At 37.0% G+C, this 23,804-nt stretch overlaps 1 protein-coding gene across 4 annotated transcripts in view; it reads left to right on the top strand.

The window, feature by feature from the left end:
- LOC127451570 (choline transporter-like protein 2) overlaps positions 1–23,552 on the top strand; it is a 45,832-nt gene extending 22,280 nt beyond the window's left edge. For 3 of the 4 annotated variants that reach the window (XM_051716327.1, XM_051716328.1, XM_051716326.1), the window contains 20 exons: positions 824–897; positions 1,121–1,199; positions 1,613–1,697; positions 2,965–3,075; positions 3,173–3,233; positions 3,366–3,489; positions 4,586–4,669; positions 4,964–5,076; positions 5,156–5,287; positions 6,406–6,505; positions 6,662–6,754; positions 10,153–10,237; positions 10,898–11,160; positions 11,389–11,483; positions 11,647–11,750; positions 13,596–13,669; positions 16,516–16,586; positions 16,707–16,795; positions 19,295–19,379; positions 23,308–23,552. In XM_051716327.1, coding sequence (XP_051572287.1) covers positions 824–897; positions 1,121–1,199; positions 1,613–1,697; positions 2,965–3,075; positions 3,173–3,233; positions 3,366–3,489; positions 4,586–4,669; positions 4,964–5,076; positions 5,156–5,287; positions 6,406–6,505; positions 6,662–6,754; positions 10,153–10,237; positions 10,898–11,160; positions 11,389–11,483; positions 11,647–11,750; positions 13,596–13,669; positions 16,516–16,586; positions 16,707–16,795; positions 19,295–19,379; positions 23,308–23,408 — 2,023 coding nt within the window. In that variant the 3' untranslated portion in view covers positions 23,409–23,552. The other variant, XM_051716329.1, reaches the window with a different exon arrangement.
- Positions 23,553–23,804: the final 252 nt, after the last annotated feature.

Here is a 23,804-nt window from a genome sequence, read left to right as displayed (position 1 = left end):
TGTGTACGCACCTGCCCGCGATGTGTTTGTTTATGGGTTTAACAGCATTAGCATTGACACCATACATTATCAACTGAACGTGATTTGCAGATGCCTATAAAAAATTATCAAACCTAAATTATAGAGTTCATATCAAATAAAAAAAACTGTCCAACCAGTCATGCTATAGGGCATTTATTCTTTCGAGATAATCAAAAGCAAACTGCGTCTTTCCATGAACTTTTCACCCCATGTCAAGCACTTCTGCTGGAGAAAATGATAAGGAGAGTTGGGAAAAAACAATTCTTTGAAAAATAAATGCAAGCATCAAAGAAATGTTTCTAAATAAATATAGGCTGTGGTTAAAAAAAAAAAAAAAAAATTTTTTTTTTTTTTTTTTTTTTTTTTTTTTTTAACTAATTTGTTACTTTTTTAAGGTTAGTTTCACTCATTTAATTATTAGTTAATTTTTTGATTATTTAATTTCACTTCTTTCAAAGTCGAATGGCAGTTTTCCCAAAATAACACAATGTTCGGATGTGGTCGGGAGCAGGTGTAAATTTTGTTCATACCATCTAATGTTTTGAAAATATGAAGACTTTCATGAATCCGAGAATTTACGTCAGAAATGCTTTACGAGCGATTTACAAAAAAAAAAAATAAAAAAAAATAAAATCTGCTTGTGTTTCATGAATGAGGCCCACTGTGTAAACTGTTTATCGTAGTTCTCCATATAATACATTGAAGAATGGTTGATTTGAATATGGCAGTTTTCCCTTTAATATTTTAAACATTTTAAAGCAGTGTGGGTTTTTGTAACGGACTGTTTCTCCTTGCACTACAGAGGATGTACAGACATTATTTGCTGTATCTTCTTCCTTTTGGCCATCCTGGGTTACCTCGCAGTGGGAATTGTTGGTAAGTCAGTCTGCAATTCTGCTGTGAATTTTTTTTATTATTCCTTTAGTCAGGGGACCAAGCATTTTATATATATATATATATATAAAAAATTTTACCAAAATTTATGCTGTTATTAAAACTGGGCAATAGGGAGATGTGAAAACAGAAATGCTGAAAACGTGTGTGTGTGTGTGTGTGTGTGTTTATGTGAGCGCTCATCATTTCTATCTTCCTCCCTCAGCCTGGTCTCATGGTGACCCGAGGAAGGTGATCTACCCTACAGACAGCATGGGACAATTCTGTGGGCAGGGAGTACTGGAGTATGTAATAACACTTGGAATCAATGGTTACATGATCACATGTATTGTCCCATTTTATTATACATGCACTTGTTCAGACACATCAGTATACTCCGGAGTGCGCGTTGCGGATCCCTCTGCGCACAGTATATGTGACGCAGATTGCGTCATCAGCACAGCTGCCTGGATTTTCTTGACTTGCGCACGAGGTCCTCGTCTGTGCGCATTGTCTACGCATATGCTGGCCATTGACTGTACTAAAAGAGTGTCACAAAGCCTGCGTAGAACACGTTCCTATTAATTCGGGCTCAGAAAAGTATACTCACAAAGGCGACGTGGTTGACACGCAAAAACGAAGTATACTTTGGGCCTTTAGTCTCACATTTAGCCTCAATGAATTATGAGGATTTGTTTGTTTTTATGATGTAACACAGGAAGAAGCCATTCTTGTTCTACTTCAACATCATGAAGTGTGCCAGTCCCATGGTCCTCTTAGAGTTCCAGTGTCCCACCCCTCAGGTGTGTCCTTTCTCTCTTTCGTTCTTTCTTTCCTCTCATTCGTTCTTTCGTTCTTTCTTTATTTCTTTCCTTTTCCTTCTTCCTTTCCTTCCTTCTTTCTTTCCTTCCTTTCCTCCTCTCGTTCTCTTTCGTTTTTCTTTCATTCTTTCTATTTTTTGTTTTCATTCTTTCATTTTTTCTTCCTTTTATACTTTCGGTCATTCTTTTGTTCTTTCATGCTTTCGTTCTTTTGCTCTTTCTTCCTTCTTTCTTCCTTACTCTTTTCCTCCATTCCTTTCTTCCTTTAGTTCTCTTTCTTCCTTCCTTTCTTCCTTCTTTATTTCTTGCTTCATTTTTTCTTCCTTCTTTCCTTCCTTCTTCCTTCCTTTCTTTATTTTATTCTTTCTTCCTTTCTTCCTTCCTCCTTTCCTTCCTTCCTTTTTCGTTCTCTTTCGTTCTTTCATTATTTCATTTTTTCCTTTATTTCCTTTCTTTCCTTTATTTTAGTCTTTCTTTCATTCCTTCTTTCGTTCTTTTTCTTTCTCCCTGTCTTCCTTTTATTCTTTAATTTTTTCTTTTCTTTCATTCTTTCTTTCTTCTTCATTCCTTCCTTCTTCCCTTCCTTCTTTTGTTCTCTTTCGTTCTTTCTTTTGTTCTTTCTTCCTTTATTTCTTGCTTCATTTTTCCTTCTTTCTTTCCTTTATTTTATTCTTTCTTTCTTCCTTCCTCCTTTTGTTATTTTTGTTCTCTTTTGTTCTTTCTTTAATTTTTTCCTTCCTTTCTTTCCTTTATTATAGTCTTTCTTTAATTCCTTCTTTCGTTCTTTCTTTCTTCCTTTTATTCTTTCAGTCTTTCTTTCATTTTTTCTTCTTTCATTCTGTCTTCCTCCTTTTATTCATTCTTTCTTCCTTCCTCCTTTCTTTCTTTCTTATTTCCTTTTCTTCTTTCGTTCTTTATTTCGTTCTTTCTTACGTTCTTTCTTTCTTCCTTTCCTTTCGTTCTCTTTCTTCTTTCCTTTCCTTTCTTTCCTTTTCCCTTTTCTGTCCCTTCCTTCCTTTACATTTCTACCTTTCGTTCCTTCCTACCGACCCTTCCTCCCTTCCTTTCTTTCCTTTGTTCATTCCATCCTTCCTTCATTCATTCCTTCCATTCTTCCTTACTTTCTTTTTCTCTGTTTAAGCCTTGAAATCTCATTCTTCTGTTAATATGTGCATAATTGAATGAATGAATATTAATGGATGAAGTCAATCCTGCCATGTCTTCATGTTTTTTGTCTGTTTGTGTTTAGTTGTGTGTGGAGCAATGCCCTAATCGCACAATGACATTGGTGACTGCCAACGCAAAATCAGAAGACTGGAAATACTATAAAGGTTTTTGCCGTGAAGACCCAGGGCAGAAGGTGAGTGCACTTTAGCGAAAAACATCTGATCGAAAACGCCTGATTGCCTAGTTCCTGTAAATTTCTAATAACTGATCAATACTGTCTATCTTTGAAGAGTGTGACACAGATTTTGAAAGAAAAGCTGTGCCCTGCATATTTGATTTCCAGCAAACAATGTAAGACTCCTGTTGTTATTATTGCTGTTTCAGTATTTATGAAGATGAAGAGTTATGAGAACTACAAATGAAGAGTTATGAAGAGTTTGTTTTGATGTCTCAGTTACATAATCATATGTATCTCACTCTCAGTTTTGCAACGGTGTTTTCCGACTCTGGGCAAAAAAGGGGAAACCATCACAGTGGGCGATGATGAGAACTTTGATGATGGAATGGGCAGTATAAGACATGCCAAAGACCTGATGCCTGGAATGCAGTAAGCACATGTTTATACTCTTCACACGCTGATATAGACCAATATATATTCCTGGTCATTTAACTGGGCCTTTGTTTTGCTATTTTGAGATTATTGGCATCAGCAGACAACGGTAGCTGCTTGGCCAATTAACAGAAGTGTGTTTGTGAGAACTTTGAATAAATGTTGTTTAAATAAAAGTTTTTGTGGACATCATTTAATAAGATTATTGACATCATATTGCCTATCAGCCACCCTGCTTTTTAGATTTCAGCATTGGCTATTGAAAAACCCCACTGAAGTATGCCAAAATGGACAGAATCAATGTATCCCTGTTGCAATGGCTTACTTTTAGCTTTCTTTGTCTCAGTCAGATGCTTCGCTAGATATAATGAAGGGCAAATTTCAAGAACAGCCACAAACTTTATTTTAATGTTGCCATTCATATGTGTATCGTGTGACATTTCTACATTAGACAGTATTTACAATTTATTAATAGTAGTCCACAACTTTCAAAGCATCAAAAAGCTTTGAAATTGTTTTTTTCGAATCAAAATTAATATGTACCATTTATTTATTTATTTTCCCCATTTTCTTCCAATTTGGAATGCCCAATTCCCAATGTGCTTTTAAGTCCTCGTGGTCGCGTGTTGATTCGCCCCAGTCCGGGTGGCGGAGGACGAATCCCAGTTGCCTCCGCGTCTGAGACCGTCAACCCGCGCATCTTATCACGTGGCTTGTTGAGCGTGTTGCCATGGAGACATAGCGCGTGTGGAGGCTTCACGCCATCCACCGCACCAACCATGCACAACTCACCACCGAGAATGAACCACATTATAGCGACCACAAGGAGTTTACCCCATGTGACTCTACCCTCCCTAGCAACTGGGCCAATTTGGTTGCTTAGGAGACCTGGCTAGAGTCACTCAGCACACCCTGGGATTTGAACTAGCGAGCTAGTGAACTCCAGGGGTGATAGCCAGCGTATTTTACCACTGAGCTACCCAGGCCCCAAAATGTACCATTTATGTATAATTTAAGAGTAGTGTTAAACTTTGTTTATGAGTTCAAGGGAACTAGATATTCATTATAAATCTGTTTGGTTGAACGATCACAGGAACGCAACGATAGTCATGGAGAGTCGTCAAGTTGCAATGAAGATCTTTGAGGATTACACAAAGTCTTGGTACTGGATACTTATGTAAGTAAATGTCTTTGAGGTAATCAGTTGTATTTGTTTGCTAAAGAAGCATTACTTTTACCATTGCTCATACCTAAGTGTTAGACTTTGTTTTAACACCCTTGCATTATGGCGGAGAGTGTTGTACGTGTAAGCTGTTACAGTAGTGATTATATTTCCTCCAGTTTCAGTAGAAAATGACTCATGGCTTTTTTTAATTAGAATTAGTCTTTTATACTTTCATTTAGTTATAATGTTTGGACATGTCCATCCTAAAGTGATGATCTTTGTCTTGTTCACCTTCTCTGTGTGCAGTTGTCTGTTGATTGCTGTGGTGGTGAGTCTGATCTTCATTGTTCTTCTGCGTTATCTGGCTGGAGTCATGGTGTGGGTCATGATCCTCATGGTCATCGCTGTCATCGCCTATGGTATATATTAATGTGGTGTATAGGAATATATGGGTACCTTTTCACTATTGAACTGTCACTCACTCTGTTTTTTACTCAGGTATCGTTCACTGTAGTATACAGTATGTGAATCTAAAGGACACTCCTGCCGCTAATATCACACTACAGCAGCTGGGCTTCCAGCCGGATTTCACTGTGTACCTGCACATTAGACAGACCTGGCTGGCCTTCAGTGAGTCCCCATCGATAATTTGATTAATTAAAATGTAATGTGACATGTAGTATAGGATGTTATGGAGCTCTAAGAGACATTTCTGTAAGATTCATGAATCAGTTCAATCAATTCTTAAAAACCAAACCACCACAATAGAGCTAATTGAGAATATTCTCAAACTGAGAAAGCATCAAGGTAGTATTTGTTATACTGGCTTTAAACTATTTAAAGGGATAGTTCCCCCAGAAATTAAAATTCTCTCATCATTTACTCACCCTCATGCTATCCCTGATGTGTATGACTTTCTTTCTTCTGCTGAACACAAATGAAGATTTTTAGAAGAATATCTCAGCTCTGTAGGTCTATACAATGCAAGTGAATGGTGACCAAAACTTTGAAGGTCCAAAAAGCACATGAAGGCTGCATAAAAGTAACCCATAAGACTCCAGTGGTTAAGTCCATGTCTTAAGAAGCAATATAATAGGTGTGGGTGAGAAACAGATCAATATTTAAGTCCTTTTTTACTATAAATCTTCACTTTCACCTCCACATTCTTCTTTATTTATTTGTTATACATTTGTTTTTTGGCGATTTGTATTCTTCGTGCATATCACCACCTACAGGGCAGGGAGGAAAATTTATAGTAAAATTGGACTTAAATATTGAGCTGAAATATTCATTTGTTTGTGTTCTGCGGAGGAAAGAAAGTCATACACATCTGGGATGGTATGAGGGTGAGTAAATGATGAGAGAATTGTCATTTTTGGGTGAACTATCCATTTAAAAAAAAATGTGCATTAGAGTAATTTTCCTATGTACAGTGATATAGTAAAACAAATCATGATTTTACAACAATAAGAATCTAATGACAGTCACCATTGAGAATAATCAAGTAAAACATCTGGGGTAAATGTGCTTAATTGTAATGTAAATAATATCACAATGCCATAAATCTTAACGGTGCTAAAATGTGGCCTGGAAATGTTTTCAAGAGATTCACATGTAAATTCTCAAAACTTAAACACAGATAAAATTTAGATTTTATGTTTTGCTGTGTGATGAAAAGCTGTATTTTATAGCAGTTGACTTGTTATTAAATGTAAAAGCATTTCATTCATTATTGTCTCGCTCTGCAGTCATCATTCTAGCTATCATGGAGCTCATCATCATCCTCCTCCTCATCTTCCTCTGGAACAGAATCCACATCGCTGTTGAGCTCATGAAAGAGGCCAGCAGGTTTGTAGTTCTCATAGAAATACATTTTTCTTATGAATCTGTATTAAAGAGATGCACCAACATCTGCTTGTTGCTGGTATTTTTCCATAAAGAGACCAAACCCCACCATAACCTTTAATGTATTTGTAATATGTTTATTTTACCTTTGTTTTTTAGAGCCGTTGGTTATGTGATGTCATCAGTGTTCTACCCCATTTTTACCTTCCTCCTCCTTACTGTTGTCATAGCATACTGGGCCATCACTGCAGTGTATCCTTACTGAGGAAATACCATCCTCAAACAGACACCTTAATTAGTGTTAGCACTTTAAACAGCAGCTGTCATCTTATGGATACTGATTTACTTTAATTAAATCAACTTTAATGAAAGGTCAGAAGGTTACGTCCTGTGTCACTCACATAATAGGCTGTTTATAATTGTCGTCATAAATTCCAAAGGTTTAAAATAAAAGTCATCTAGACATTTGATTTAAATATCAATATTATTAGTTATAGCATAATTTTACAAAGTAAACTCCTGGTAACTCCTTGTATCCCAAGGAAAAGCTATGGAAATATTTATATACAGAAAAAAATGGTAACAATTTATAATAAGGTTCTATTTGTTTACATTAGTTAACAACATTAGTTAACATAAACTAACAATGAACAATACTTATTTCAACATAGTAATACATTTTAAAAATTAAATTGTTAACATTAGTAAATGCACCAGGAACTAACATGAATTAACAATGAACAATAGTGGTTTTAGATTAAGATTAGTAAATGATTTAAAAAAAATCTTTTTTTGTTTGTTCATGATACCTAATGCATTAACCCCTTAAACTCTGGTGCATTTTTGGGCTGCCACCTGCAATTTTTCATACTCAAATTTAAAAGTTCACCATTCACACATGCTGTGGACTAATTGCAAAAATTGGTCTCATTTTTCAGAGAACCGCCAAATAAAAAAAAGACTCCAATTATTAATAAATAATATTGTGTTTATAATCTTATGATAAACAGAATTTATAAAACAAAAAAAATAGTTGTTGTCCTAAATTTGTAAACGTGTAATTCTGGTTCTGTTCACTCTACCTCACTTTGAAAAGTATTTTTTTTTTCACTAGGTGGCAGAAAGCACTAGAATTTGTATTTTTTTTTCTCTATCTCATTCCATCACAATATACAGATCTGAAATGTAGGTAGCGCTCTAACGCATTCTAGCCCTAAAAAATGTGCTTGTCCATAGACATTCAGTCTAATTTTCCGTTCAAGCACCACCCTTGTTGTTTAATTAAATATCTCGGCCTCTGAGTGGACTAGAAGCTCAATCCTCCCCTTTGCGATGATATAAAGTATAAAAAATATATATATTTTTTTATATCATCTATAGTTGAAAACATATTTTCTGATGATTTGTTTAGCATGCTTTTCCTTCCTTCTGGATGGCATATTTTGTTCTGGACATTTAAGATATAACATTGGATTATTCAACCAGGCAAGCTCACTGACAAGTAGACAGTGGCTCATTTTTTAGAGAAATTCTGAAGGTAAAAGCAGATATAAAGTTTTTAGCTATTTGGAGCTTACAGCAGTAGTTATCGGAGCATAAAAGAGACGTTTATGTTTGACCTACAGAAATCATATTTCACATATTTTCACTATTATGGCAGCAAAATTAATTACACAGTCACATTCCTGAGAAAGATAGTTTTCATTTGATATATGACTTGTCCATTTAGGTGCTATGTAAAGGACTTTTATTGTTATATAAATATTTCTACCTCTAGGGGGCGCTAATTTTCAACAAATGTTTTGAGCCCTTATTTTGTTATTTTACGTAACATAAATGCAGAATTGATGGTTCTTCTCTGAAACATTCAGATTCTAAGCTTTCAAATGATACCTCATATGCCTGACTTATGTACATTTTTTTTCAGTAAATATATTTTTAATGAGGCTATTCACATGAAATTTTCACCAGACATCAGTATTATCTCAAGAAGTCCGCAAATGTAAAGAATTTACAACATTAAAGTCCATAAAGTTATGTGTAATAAAGTGGAATGACACAGGAAAAAAGTATTGAAGACGCTAAGAAAAAGCAGTTCTCCAAGGCAAGGTAAGGCAAGGAACCAGCTGAAATCCATAAGTAGTTAGAAAGTAATTATACCTCCTATCTGTGCAAATTAATATCAGCTGTGTTAGTAAATTGATGGTCTATAAAAAGGCTTTTCATTACCAAGGTGTCACACAAGAAACATCTCATGATAGGTAAAAGCAAAGAGCTCTCCCAAGACCTTCGCAACCTTATTGTTGCGAAACATATTGATGGAATCGGATACAGATGTATTTCAAAACTTCTGAATCTTCCAGTAAGCACCATTGGGGCCATTATCCGCAAGTGGAAGCAACATCACTCTGTCATCAACCGGCCACGCACAGGAGCTCCTCGCAAGATTTCTGACCAGGGAGTCAGAAGAATAGTCAGAAGAGTAGCCCAAGAGCCAAGGACCACTCGGAAAGAGCTCCAGAAACACTTGGAGGCAGCAGGTACCATCGTCACAGAGAAAACAATAGGCAATGCATTCCACCGCCATGGCCTCTATGCACGCTCACCCCGCATTACTCCATTACTAAAGAAAAGGCATGTCGAAGCTCGTGTAGTCTGGTCAGACGAGCGAAAAATTGAACTTTTTGGCTGTCATACTACACACCATGTTTGAAGAAGAAATGGCACTGCACATCACCCTAAAAACACTATACCAACAGTGAAGTTTGGAGGTGGAAGCATCATGGTGTGGGGCTGTTTTTCATCGCATGGTACTGGCAGACTTCATATAATTGAAGGAACGATGAATGGAGCCCTTTACCGGGAGATTCTTGAGAAGAATCTGCTGCCATCCACCAGGATGATGATGATGAAGATGAGATGTGGGTGGACCTTCCAGCAGGACAACGATCCAAAGCATACAGCAAAGGAAACTCTCAGTTGATTTCAGAGAAAAAAAATCAAGGTGTTAGAATGGCCCACCTGATTTGAATCCAATTGAACATTTGTGGAAAGAGCTAAAGATCAAGGTTCACAAGAGGGCCCCCGGGAATCTTCAAGATTTAAAGACAATATGTTTAGAAGAATGGGCCAAAATCACACCTGAATACTGCGGCCGATTAATTTCTTCATTCAGGAAGCGTCTTGAAGCTGTCATTACAAACAAGGGCTTCTCCACTAAGTATTAAATAAATTTCAGTTAGCGTGTTCAATACTTTTTTCCTGTGTCATTCCACTTTATTACACATAACTTTATTTATGGGCTTTAATGTTGTGAATTCTTTACATTTGCGGATTTCTTGTGTTAATACTGATGTCTGGTGAAAATTTCATGTGAATAGCCTCATTAAAAATATATTTACTGCAAAAAATGTTAACGTGTTCAATATTTATTTCCCCCACTGTATACGGAAACTTTAACATTTTAAGCATAAACTTTTTTCGTGATATAGCGCCCCACTTTTGACCCACTGGAGGGTCAGTAGAGTTTAAGGGGTTTTAACTAATGTTAACGAATGGAACCTTATTGCAAAGTGTTACAGAAAAAATGAGATATTTAAGATATATTTGCAATGATCACACCAGAAATAGCCCTTAATTGCCCTGGTCAGCTTCCTCTCTACATCCAGTGAGCCTGTGTACAAAATTTTCAATGAAACAGATTGTCCTCATGCCAGAGAAACCTGTAACCCTGAGGTATGTATACAAGTTTGGGACCAACATAAGAAGCCTTTCAGAAAAAGTTTAACAACCAATGGTGATGCAAAATAATTAGTAGTATAAGGAGAGGTGATGCAGAGCACAGTTGTTTTTTTTTTCCTGGCCAAATTCCCCCATTGGCTCTTCTCAATCATGGCCTCCTAATAATCCCCATCCATAAATTTGCTCTATAACTCCTCACCACCAATAGCTGGTGTGTGGTGAGCGTACTGGCGCACTATGGCTACCGTCGCATCATCCAGGTGGATGCTGCACACTGGTGGAGGTTGAGGAGAGTCCCCTGTTCACTGTGTAAAGCGCTTTGAGTGTAGTGTCTGAAAAAGTGCTATATAAATGCAACATTCAATTCAATTATCAAAATAGACAGAAGGCTACTGAACCTTTTTAGGAACATAAATGTTCATAAATGGCCAAAAGGTGAGAAAACACAGAGTTCTTAGTCTGGCCATTTTGAGCTATTTTAAATTTGGTTGATAACCATTTATGCTTAAATTGTGTATAGATACAATAGTAAACAGAAATTCCCTAAGATTGGATCTTTGTGATCATGATATCCATTAATGTAGCCTTAATATAATTTAATGTTATGTTTTACAGTACAAAATTGAATGATCCCTGTTTCTACTGTCCCTTCAGAACTACACTCTCTCTGATATGAAGCGAGACTGCCCGTTGTCTGAGTGCCTGTTTGCTTTCTATGGTGGGGAAACGGCCTATCACAAGTACCTTATCTTCTTCCAATTCTACAACGTCTTTTTGTTCTTCTGGTGTGCCAACTTTGTGACCGCTCTGGGTCAGATGACACTGGCTGGAGCCTTCGCGTCTTACTACTGGGCTTTTAAGAAACCCGATGACATACCTGCCTTCCCACTGTGTGCCGCTCTGGGCAGATCCCTCAGGTATGGAATCAGATATATGTGTGTTTTTAAAGACCCTGTGAAATCCAAATTGGATTCAATGTACAGTATGTTAGCTTTGAAGTCATCCACAGTGGCCTTAAAATTATCTTACATTTTTTTGGACACTATTCCAGGTTCAATGCAAGTTAAGTTCAATCGAAAGCATTTGTGGCATAATGTTCCTTTAATAAATATTACTTTATGGATATGCATTTTGTCCATATACAGGTATCACACAGGCTCTCTGGCGTTTGGTTCTCTCCTCCTCGCCATTGTCCAGGTTATCAGGGTTCTGCTGGAGTATCTTGACCACAAACTCAAGGGTAAGATAACTAGCATGCTTGATGCTTGCTTCGCATCTGAATTTGATTTGCGATGACCGGCCGACTGTATGTTATACCTTACATATCTCACACTGTCCATGACGATTTGTTTGATCACTCCTATGAATGCTCAGCTGTCTTTTGCTTTATTTTGTGTCTGCAGCAGCGGAAAATAAGTTTGCCAAGTTCTTGATGTGCTGTCTGAAGTGCTGCTTCTGGTGTTTAGAGAAGTTCATCAAGTTCCTGAACAGAAATGCCTACATTATGGTGTGTGTTCATTCACGACAACTGCTAATGTAAAACAAATATTCTAAAACTCAATTGGTCACCAGCAAATAGAAATAGACATGAGGTAGGTGCTTTTTTGGAGGTATTTGATGTAGATTGGGTGATTACTACTGAATTATAGAGTACGAATAACTTGAAAGTAGGGATGAGAGGATATGGTCATCTCACAATTCGGTTCGATATAATCTCGATTTGACATAATAACACTTAAATGACAAAATATTACTGAAAATTATGTATAACAAAAGTATGTGAAAGTGTATATTTATATTTTAATTATTTGTTTGTCATCATTATTATAATCAAAATGTAACTTTGTAAAAATTCTACATTATATTAATATTATATCATGAAATTGTATATATAATAATGAAATGAGCTATCACTGTTTGAAATAATGTGTACAATTTACAAGTAATTACATTTGAGTTTACATTCATTTGTACAAGAAACGCTAAAAAGGTTACTGTCACTTTAAGGGTTCAACGAGCGCCTCAGTGTTCAGGTTCAGCCAACATCAACGAGAATCTCTCGGTTTCTTTAGCGTATCAATGCTGCGTGAGATTCAAATTAATATTTCTTTTTACTTTTTCATTTTTTATTTTCTCCACTTTTTCTCCCCAATTTGGAATGCCCAATTCCCAGTGCGCTCTAAGTCCTCGTGGTGGCATAGTGACTCGCGTCAATCCGGGTGGCAGAGGACGAATCTCAGTTGCCTCCATGTCTGAGACCGTCAATCCGCGCATCTTATCACGTGGCTTGTTGAGCGCGTTACTGCGGTGACATAGCACGTGTGGAGGCTTCACGCTGTTCTCCGAGTCATCCACGCACAACTCACCACGTGCCCCACCGAGAGCAAGAACCACATTATAGCGACCACGAGGAGGTTACCCCATGTGACTCTACCCTCCCTAGCAACCGGGCCAATTTGGTTGCTTAGGAGACCTGGCTGGAGTCACTCGGCACACCCTGCATTCGAACTCGCGACTCCAGGGGTGGTAGTCAGCGTCTCTACTCACTGAGCTACCCAGGCCCCTTCTTTTTACTTTTTTATCTGACTGTAAAGAACAGAAATGATATTAAGACACATTATTCAATGAAAGTTGAGTGTGCTTCATCTTTTATGGACACACATTACACGGAGGAAACGATTAGTTTTAATCTCAAGCACGTTTCATCAAAACAAGGTGATTTTCCAGGTATTCCAGTACTTGCATTTCTAATAGCTAAATTCAAGCACTTTAAGCATTTTAAGGACCTTGTCTGAACCCTGTAAACAGTGTAGAAAAAAGCACAGTGGGGTAAAATCAAGCGATAGAGAGATTATGATGTTGGATGGGTCATTTCATATATGATGACGTGGACTGAAAACAGTGCTGCAAATTTCGAAATATCGAGTTATGCCACGATATGGTTTGTCATTTTGTTGGTTCGCGATATATCAAAATTCAATATATTGTCCCATCCCTACTTGAAAGTCATAAAAAAAAAAACTATCCGCAATGAACAGCTAACTTAAATCAACACAGCTATCCTTATGATGTCTGACTGTGATGTCAGTTCCCTTTAAGATTATTATATTGAAAAATTTGGTTTGAAAGTTTTTCTTCTGTCCAGAGCAAAGGAAAAAGATTTATGCTAATTTCATTGCCTTGTAAAATAACATTTGTAATATTTCAAGGAGCTCACACATCTCTGCAATCCTTGGCATGGCCCGCATTTGGGAAAACCTGCTTTATGATATAAACCGTAAAGATTATTTCTTTACAACATCTGCAGAATAAAATGAGATTTTTCTGTGAGTGATTGTCTTCTCTCGCACAGGTGGCCATATACGGTAAGAACTTCTGCAGGTCAGCGCGAGATGCCTTCTTTCTTCTAATGAGAAATGTAGTCAGGTGGGTAAAACCCTGGCACTGCAGTAAACTAGACTTCATTTAGGAAATGTTTTTGGTTCAATACAAGTTAAGCTCAATTTACCACATCTGTGGCATAATGTTGATTACCACAAAAATTGTTTTCAAATTGTTCCATTAAAAATAAATACATTTACAGTATGACATAAGCAATGGAAGTGAATTGGGCCAGTCCGTAAACTTTAAAATACACACCGTTTTAAAAGTAAAGCCATGACATGTAAACATAATATGTGTTAACATGATTGTAGTGTGATTAAAATCAAATACACTGCCTGGCCCAAAAAAAAAGTCACCGTTTGGATTTGAAATATGCAGATACTTAAGAGCCTATGATTGGATCATTATTGCAGTGATTAATAAGTTTCAGCTGGCAACAGTTCTTTTAACCCTAACTGATGCAGGGTGTAGCTTCTTATTTCTTAAACAACCATGTCGGAAGACGTATCCCGTGGTCATGGAAAAGATGTTACTGTGTTTCAGAAGGGGCTAATTATTGGCCTGCATCAAGCAAAGAAAACAACTAAGGAGATTGCTGAAATCACTGGAATTGGGTTAAGATCTGTCCAATGCATTATTAAAACCTGGAAGGATTGTGGTGAACCATCAGCTTCACAGAAGAAATGTGTTCGGAAAATCTTGAATGATCGTGATCAGAGATCAATAAAACGCTTGAAGACACATCATAAAAAATCGAAAGTAGAACTCACGGCTATTTTTAATAATGAAAGTAAGAGCATTTCCACGCACAATGCAACGAGAACTTACAGGATTGGGACTAAACAGCTGTGTGGCCACTTGATAGTGAGGCTACTTAGGAAAAAAATACTTCAGTTTGCTAGGGAGCATAAAAATTGGACTGTGGAGCAATGGAAAAAGGTAATGTGATCTAATGAGTCCAGATTCCAAAGTGATATGCGCGTCAGGGCAAGATGGGAAGCGCATGAAGCGATGCACCCGTCATGCATAGTGCCCACTTTACAAGCCTCTGGAGGCAGTGTTATGGGTTACACTTTATTTTAATGTGTCCTTGTTACAGTGTAATTACACATTAATTACTGATTATTACTGATTAACATCATGTACTTACTATAGGTTTAGTGTTAGGGTAAGTGTTTGATTTAGGGTTAGTTGCTTGTAATTATGCATAATTGACTGTTATTACTATAGTAAATACATGTAATATGTGTAACAAGGACACATTAAAATAAAGTGTTACCGTGTTATGATCTGGGGTTGCTTCAATTGGTCAGGTCTAGGCTCAGCAACGTTATGCGGCAATAAAATGAAGTCAGCTGACTACCTGAATGCACAGGTTATCACATCAATGGATTTTTTCATCCCTGACAGCACGGGCATATCCCAGGATGACAATGCCAAGATTCATCGGGCTCAAATTGTGAAAGAGTGGTTCAGAAAGCATGAGGAATAATTTCCAAATGCCTGAAGGTACCACATTCATCTGTACAAACAATAGTATGCAAATATAAACACCATGGGACTACGCAGCCATCATACCACTCAGGAAGGAGACGCATTCTGTCTCCTAGAGATTAACGTACTTGGTGCGAAAAGTGCAGATCAATCCCAGAACAACAGCAAAGGACCTTGTGAAGATGCTGGAGGAAACAGGTAGACAAGTATCTATATCCACAGTAAAACGAGTCCTATATTGAAATAACCCGAAAGACTGCTCAGCAAGGAAGAAGCCACTGCTCCAAAACATCATAAAATGCCAGACTACAGTTTGCAAGTGCACATGGGGACAAATATCTTACTTTTTGGAGAAGTTTCCTCTGGTTTGATGAAATAAAAATTGAACTTTTTGGCCATAATGACCATAGTTATGTTTGAAGGAAAAAGGTTGAGGCTTGCAAGCTGAAGAACACCATCCCAACCGTGAAGCATGGGGGTGGCAGCATCATGTTGTGGGGGTGCTTTGCTGCAGGAGGGACTGGTGCACTTCACAAAATAGATGGCATCATGAGGAAGGAAAATTATATGGATATATTGAAGCAAAATCTCAAGACATCAGACAGGAATTTAAAGCTCGGTCGCAAATGGGTCTTCCAAATGGACAATGACCCCAAGCATACCTCCAAAGTTGTGGCAAAATGGCTTAAGGACTACAAAGTTAAGGTATTGGAGTGGCCATCACAAGCCCTGACCTCAATCTGATAGAAAATTTGTGGGCAAAATTGAAAAAGCATGTGTGAGCAAAGTGGCCTACAAACCTGACTCAGTTACACCAGTTCTGTCTGGAGGAATGGGCCAAAATTCCAGCAGCTTATTGTGAGAAGCTTGTGGAAGGATACCCAAAACATTTGACCCAAGTTAAACAATTTAAAGACAATGCTACCAAATACTAACAAAGTGTATGTAAACTTCTGACCCACTGGGAATGTGATAAAATAAAGTAGTGATCCTAACTGACCTAAGACAGGGAATGTTTTATACGATTAAATGTCAGGAATTGAGTTTAAATGTATTTGGCTAAGGTGTATGTAAACTTTTGACTTCAACTGTATATACAGTTATAATATTGTATATAACTTTACACAGATAAGCGATTTTATCATGTAAACACATAATTTTTAAGTTTGTGGCTATACATTTGAAACAGTGAATATTTTAATGTTCACCTTTTATTTCCATTATAAGTGCCGTACTGTAACCGCAGTTGTTTATTTATTGTTTTTTAAAGTAAAGTAGGGATGAGTCTGTTTTTTTTGTTTGTTTTTTTTTGTGGTAATCAACATTATGACTCCAAAAGCTGTTAATTGAACCTAACATATAACATGTTTTAAAGTTGTTTCATCTTCCGAAAGGGTGGTAGTTCTGGATAAGGTCACCGATTTCATCTTATTCCTTGGAAAACTCCTTATTGTGGGGCTTGTGGGTAAGTGTGTGTTGCTTCTTTTGACTAGAGACAATTAAACATTAGAAGTGTGGTTGTAGACGTATCACTGTGAAAACATCGACCTGGAGGCCTTTCTGATCTAATTTCCTCTTTTTATAGGAATCTTTGCTTTCTTCTTCTTTTCCGGACATACTGATGCATTTAAAGGTGCTACACCCAGTCTCCATTACTACTGGGTCCCTATTTTGGTAAGTGAATGAGTGTGACTGGTTGAGTTAAATGGGATCAGTGTTTTGGTAATATAAATGAACATGATGTGTTTTTTTCATATGTAATTGTAATTCATTTTTGCAAAATACTACATGGTTCCCTACCTGTTTCGAATCAGTTCCAAGGTGAAATGTCCACTATGTCGTGCTAAAAGAGTTCAGTTTTCTCCAAAACAGATGAGGTTTTTAAGGTTAAAGCTCTATCAAGTTTCAAATCAACAAAACCTACCTACCTCCCCACACCTAAACCTAACCGATAGTGTCATTCAGCTCATGTGTCGACGCGAATGCTCTTCAGGGACCCGTTCTTCGTGCATTAATTAGGGAATTATCTGGATTTCATTGGTGAAGATTTGACCCGATCCTGGATTGTTACGTTCTTCGAAGAACATATCAGAGTTGCTGTCATGGCAACAGGTCTGTAAGCTTAAACCTACCTGGGAGCAGGCTTATTTAACATTAACAGGATTACATCATGCATTTATAAGCAGACGTGATACTGGAAGTCTGTCTGAGCAGCTGCATTATCCTTACGAGAGCACCCTTTTGAAACAGAGGTGATAATTTTGTATATTTATGATTTTAATAATAATATAGAATAAAATAATAACAGTAATATCGTAGTTAATAATAGGTTAATCCCATTTTTCTCATTTAGAGGTTCCGCTTTAGTCATTAGGAAGTAATCTAATTCATAATTGTTTATAAATCTTACATTTGATACAGTTTTACATGCATTAACTTCAAGGCAGACAGCTCAAGAGATGCAACGGACTAAATAAAAGAGCGATGTCTGCATTTGTGCCATTAGAAATGTGTGTTTTAAATAATAAAATAGAAAACTTTAATGTAAGAATGCAGGCTTTTAAAGGGAGCTTTTATGCCCTCGTGCATTTGTGAAGTTCATGTAGGTAAGTACATTAAAATAATAAGAAGAATAAATTAGCAAATCAAAAGTCAAGACATAATAAAAGTCTCCAAATCACTGAGATCAAATTATTTCCCCATTCTGATGGTTGATGTGAACATTAACTGAAGCTCCTGACCCGTATCTGCATGATTTTATGCACTTTACTGCTTCACTTTGGCTGATTAGTTAATTGCATGGATGATTGTTGGTGCCAGACGGGCTGGTTTGAGTATTTCTGTAACTGCTGATCTCCTGGGATTTTCACACACAACAGTCTCTAGAATTTACTCAGAATGGTGCCAAAAACAAAAAACATCCAGTGAGCGGCAGTTCTGAAGATGGAAACGCCTTGTTGATGAGAGAGGTCAACAGAGAATGGCCAGACTAGTTCGAACTGGCAGAGTCTACTGTAACTCAGATAACCACTCTGTACAATTGTGGTGAGAAGAATATAATCTCAGAATGCTATTCTGAGATGCGGGTTGGCGCTGTTTTGGCGGCAGGAGGGGGACCTACACAATACTAGGCAGGTGGTTTTAATGTTGTGGCTGATCGGTATATATTTATAATATTATATACAGTATGAATATACAATTAACAAATCTACTTAAATAAGTGTATATCAATAAATAAATACTTATAATGTTTTATATTATATTCATATTTTTACCTAAGTTTATGACGTCATTGCATTGTCGTGTCACCAACCAATCACTGCATTGCTGATCATAGTTTCAAGTATCAATACATGTGCCCTTTTCAGTAAACACAGGAATGCATAATTATCTAAGACAACTCAATTCAGATATTCTAATCAAATCCGCTCATGCGTTAGAAGAATAGCTAGAGAGGAATTACCATGATTAGAAGACCTGGAATCATCATATCATCTCAGATGTATTAAGTGACGTACGAGAAACAGGCCCCAGACCCCGGTCCTTTGCATCGCAAGTGCACTGTTTTATCAGTTAAGCTACAGCGCGATTTGATCACACTCGAACAAGCTTGTAAATGTAGTTGATTATTTAATGCAAATGTTAAAATGTATTGCCTTACAAGTCACTAGCACCTCTGGTGTTAATTTCATCAGGAAACTGCCGTAATACTTAGAACTATCATTTTGCAAAAATGTAGGCATAGTCTTGTTTTTCTATAAAGCCAGGTAGCTAAATTGTGACCTGAACGCTACCTCGAATCGTGTGGCTGTTCAGGAAAGGTGTGCTATTATCAAGTAATTGAATGTACAATATTTGCATGGCAGACAATAAAACGGGTGAAAGAAATCCCTTTGGACTTGCACCACTCAGAAGGCTACTGAGTAACTGCATAGCACTCGCACATTAACAGCCATGTAGCAATGTCCTAGCAATCATCAATGATGATATTTGCATGAACGAGCAATGTGGTTTAAAAAAATATATCTTAATGCATATATTGATATTGACATGGAACCAAAAAACCTGGTTGGTACATTTTCACTTCATAGTTGTTTTTGGTGTGCCATTTAGTTGCACATCCAGCGTGCTACTTGAGATTTGCCTTAATACATGTTACATTCTTTCTTTCAGACGGTGTTGGTGGGCTCCTATCTCATTGCCCACGGGTTTTTCAGCGTTTATGCCATGTGTGTGGACACACTCTTCCTCTGCTTTTGTGAGTACTTGCTAATAATACGTTTTGAAACGGGTAGCATAAATAAAAAAATATCAAGCCATTGGGACCTAAAGAAGATAGAAAATTAAATCAAAGTATGGCAGAAGAAAAATAAACAATCCTCCACTCCACACTTTTAGGTTTTTATAAAGATGTTACAGTCATCCATATTATTTATCCATATATTGAATATAGTTCTGAATGTTTTCCTTGAGCATCATGCTACTAATGAGCTTTAATAAGCATGGCAGTGCATGTAGCTCGGTTCGTTCTTATTTAACCTCTTATAGCACTTAAACTGAGAATTTGAGCTGCCTTTCAATGATATATTCTGGTATGAGGTGTTTCTATTCTATCTGTTGTACTTCCCTAACTAATTCAAGTGTTTAAATGGGACTGAAAAGCTTTCCTCTTGTAATAATAACCTGATTCTTTCTCTTTATCTCCCTTTTTAATGTTATTTCTTCTTTCTTTCTATTGTTCCCTCTTTGGTTTTTCTATCCACACCCTCATATTCAACATCTGTTGCTCATTATTTAAATGTCACACCCCATTTTCTTTTATTTTACACTTATTGCACATAATAATTACACTCTTATGACCTTTAACCACTCAAAAACACACTTCTGCACTTCACACTATTAAACACATTAACACGACATAAAGGTGAAGACCTTGAGCGTAACGACGGCTCTGTGGAACGGCCGTTTTACATGACCGCGGCGCTCAACGACATTCTGACGAAGGACCTGGATGACGGCGCAGCTCGAAGCCTTGCTTCACGTGATGAGACAATTCAGCTCCAAACAAAACAGGACAATGATGTTTAACACCAGTAATGCTGTCGAAAATTATGAAATGTCTCCGATGTGGTATAATCTTACATTGGAGAATGGTCAAGTTTATATAGTCATAATAAGCATGGATAAGTTGTAATGAGTTTCAGTTGTCAGTGCTGTCAGATGTAAGATGCCTTTTTGTGCAACAAGTGTCTCTTATCGAGTGTGTTTACATGCACACAGGGGTTAAATTCAGTTTTCGGAGGTGGGGGAACACTAAACTCGCATAGTGATTCTGGTGCCCTTGGCAAGATATGGCATATGACATGCATCTGTGACACACCATATGACATGTCCGCTTTTTAATAACTGCATATGGATGTCAGAAATTGGTGTACAGTTGGTTGCAGATTTTGCTAATTCAATGGAACAGAGAGCAGACTGTGAGCAGAAGTGGGACGAGCGTTTTAAAGGGGTCATGTCATGATTTTTTTAAAGCTTTTTTCTTGAGGTTCACTTATAATGTTAGTGAAGTTTTTTGCACCAAAAAAATATATAATATAGTATTAAATTACTTTTTCCCACCCTGTCTCTGGCACCTTGTGTTCTGTGCTGTCCCCTTTAAGACTTTAATATACACACCCACTGTGTTATGATTGGCAAACACTTTGAGGCGCAAACACCCCCGCTAACACTCGTGGAACTGTTTTTTCCAAGACTAAAAAAATTTAAATGTGCAAGTGATTTACAAAATCCCCTTAAAGCACTCAGTCAGGGCGATCATTAATAGCTACATGTCCCAATTTATGTGAAGCGCGAAAAAACTACTACAGTTGTTCCGACTGAAGTAACAGTCGAAAACTGAAAAAAGTCAGCATACTGTTGCTCCGAATACTTTTTTTAAAATTATTACAAATAATAATTATTTTATTTTATAAAAATTCCTGTGTTTGTTCTGAGCGACCCGCCGAGACCCGCCACAACAACGTTACTCAACCAGTGGTGTGAGTTGGGGGCGGGACTCTGACTGTTTGGACAGTGACAGATGAGGGGCGTATTCAGAGAGCTGAAAACGTTTATTTTTGCAATTCCGTTCGGTTGCGCTAGTGTCGAAGAATTTACATACATCAGCTTTAATCTTTTCATTGGTTAAAAGCAAACTACAGTAGCAGCACTACCACTTTCTATTTTGTCTTTCTATTCTGATGCTAGTGAAACGTTGTAATGCAGCACTTTTCATACTGCTGTCTCTTTAAGATGAATCGCTCATGATGTATTATCACTCTTGTGTAAGTCGCTTTGGATAAAAGCGTCTGCCAAATGAATAAATGTAAATGTAAAATGAAGTACTTGAGCTATTCTTATCGGTTCACCATGACATTTATATATGTTGTGGAAGCGGGGCTATTGAAATGACAATGTATTATGACATCATAATGTTGACAATTTCAAAATGTGTCGTTTTTGCAGAGTAGATAAAAAACAATAAATGCTCTTTTCAGATTGGAGAGGAAGTTTTGAGTTCTGAAACTTACAGCATGTTTTTTTTTTTAGTATAATGCCCTCTTAAATGTCAAAATATTAAGGACAATTTGATTCCTTATGACATGACCCCTTTAGAGAATGGTGCCATTCTCGATGCCAGCTCTATCAGAGTATGCAACCAACTAGAGTGAAACATAATGAACTTGAAAGATTTGTTTTTTTTTTATCAAATACACATGCTACATGGAGACGGTATGTGCAAAATGGATCAAGCAAAAACTGGACCAGAGCATACAAGAAATGTCATGTCTTGACAAACAAGTTGTCGTTTTTCTTTTTTTTTTTTTTAAACGAAGATGTTGGAACTCTGATAACTATTAAAAATCAGTGTATTCAAAAAATTAGACAACATAAGAAAATGTGTTTACAGGTTCATAAGGTTTGAAATGATCTGATCATTCTCTGCACTTGGCATCAAAATGTAAAACGTTATACATACAACACTTGCACAATTTGGATAAGCCAGTAAGACCGCCAGTAAAGGTGTACAAAAATGTAGTGTACTCATCGTTTTTTGCTTAAAGGAATATTCCGGGTTCAATACAAGTTACGCTCAATCGAGAGCATATGTGCCATAATTTTGATTACCACATAAATTAAGCCTGAACTTATTTTTACTCCAACTAACACATAAAATGGTGGTCATTCTCCATCTGGATTGCTCATTTCGGTAGTTTTTACATTGCTTCTTATGGAGACCGGAACCAGAAAACAGTTCAGCAGCAATCAGAATCTCATGGTGCGTCCCAGTGGTTGCTCAGGAAAAATGATTTAGCATTATTAAGCATAATCGGCTTATGATTGTGCATGTAAACACATTCGGTGTCTGTCAATACGTAGTTTATCCAACTGTTTATATTTTTGTGTCTATCGTAGACAAATTCTAAACCTCAATAATGTTGCCTTTAAATCTAAAGCTGCTGATGATAGCATTGCAATCGCTGCACTTTCTTCAAACTGTAAGCTATATTTTCCCTAATGCACTTTAAGATTGGTTGAATCTTGGTTTAAAAAAACACCTTATTGCCTTGTGATTTGTCTAATAATCTTCTTTATAACTTTGTTTGTCTGCTGTCTTTTGAATGGTTCTTTACTCCACTCCTTTGGATGCTGTGCTATTTAATCTGTCCAGTAAACAATCGTTTTTATCTTTAATAAATACTGTAAGAGCTTTTTTGCAGGTCTGTCTGCATTGTGTCTAAAATGTGTTAGTTGAATCCCTGAATGTTTCTTGTTGCTTTTCTTCATTCTGTTCCACCCAAAAATGAAAATTCTGTCATAATTCTCTCATCTTGGTTCATATTCAATCCCATATGACTTTTCTTTCTTCTGTGGAACACAAAAGATGATACTACTGTATGTGGAATGTTAGCCTTAGTCACCATTCAGTTTCATTGCATCCTTTTTTTTTTTTTTTTTTTTTTCAATGAATGTGAATGGTGACTGAGGCTATAACATCTCTCTTTTTCCACAAAAGAAAGTCAGATAGGTTTGGAGCAACATGCGTGAACTACAGTTTTGGTACTGTAGCTTCAACTAATGTAGGCCAAAATAATTGGACGGATGTTCCTCAACACTTTTCTCACATTCTCTATTCATCACAGTGGAGGACCTGGAGAGAAATGACGGAAGCCCAGAACGACCCTATTTGATGTCTGACAACCTTCTCACTGTTTTGAAGAAAAAGAACCTGGCCAAATATTAGTTACAGCTTCTCATTGGCAATCAGGTTTACTGTATGTATGTGCATGCTTCCTGCGACACCTCAGTGGTTATAGCATGAAATGTAAAGTGCCTTAACGCAATTGTTTTCGCTGCCTTTTCTAACATGCCTTGGAGCCAGAGACAATCGTATTTATCAGTTGTTGAGATTCTTTGAAAATGATGGACCTCTGAATCGCAGCCATATGAAATACAGAAACGGTACCAGATCCATTACTTTAGAACAGTGAAAATTGCACCTCGGGTTTCAGAGGTTTTTTCGCAAATGTGTTCAATGTCTTCAAAATATTTTTTTTTATTCCTGCAAAACATTTTGAAGACCACTTTAAAGAATATAACTGTCGGAAAGTGATTCATCATAAATATTCTGATTTGCACG

The sequence above is a fragment of the Myxocyprinus asiaticus genome, chromosome 14 (assembly GCF_019703515.2).
Source record: "Myxocyprinus asiaticus isolate MX2 ecotype Aquarium Trade chromosome 14, UBuf_Myxa_2, whole genome shotgun sequence".
In the NCBI taxonomy this organism is placed as follows: Eukaryota; Metazoa; Chordata; class Actinopteri; order Cypriniformes; family Catostomidae; genus Myxocyprinus; species Myxocyprinus asiaticus.
This window is presented reverse-complemented; position numbering and strand designations above follow the sequence as displayed.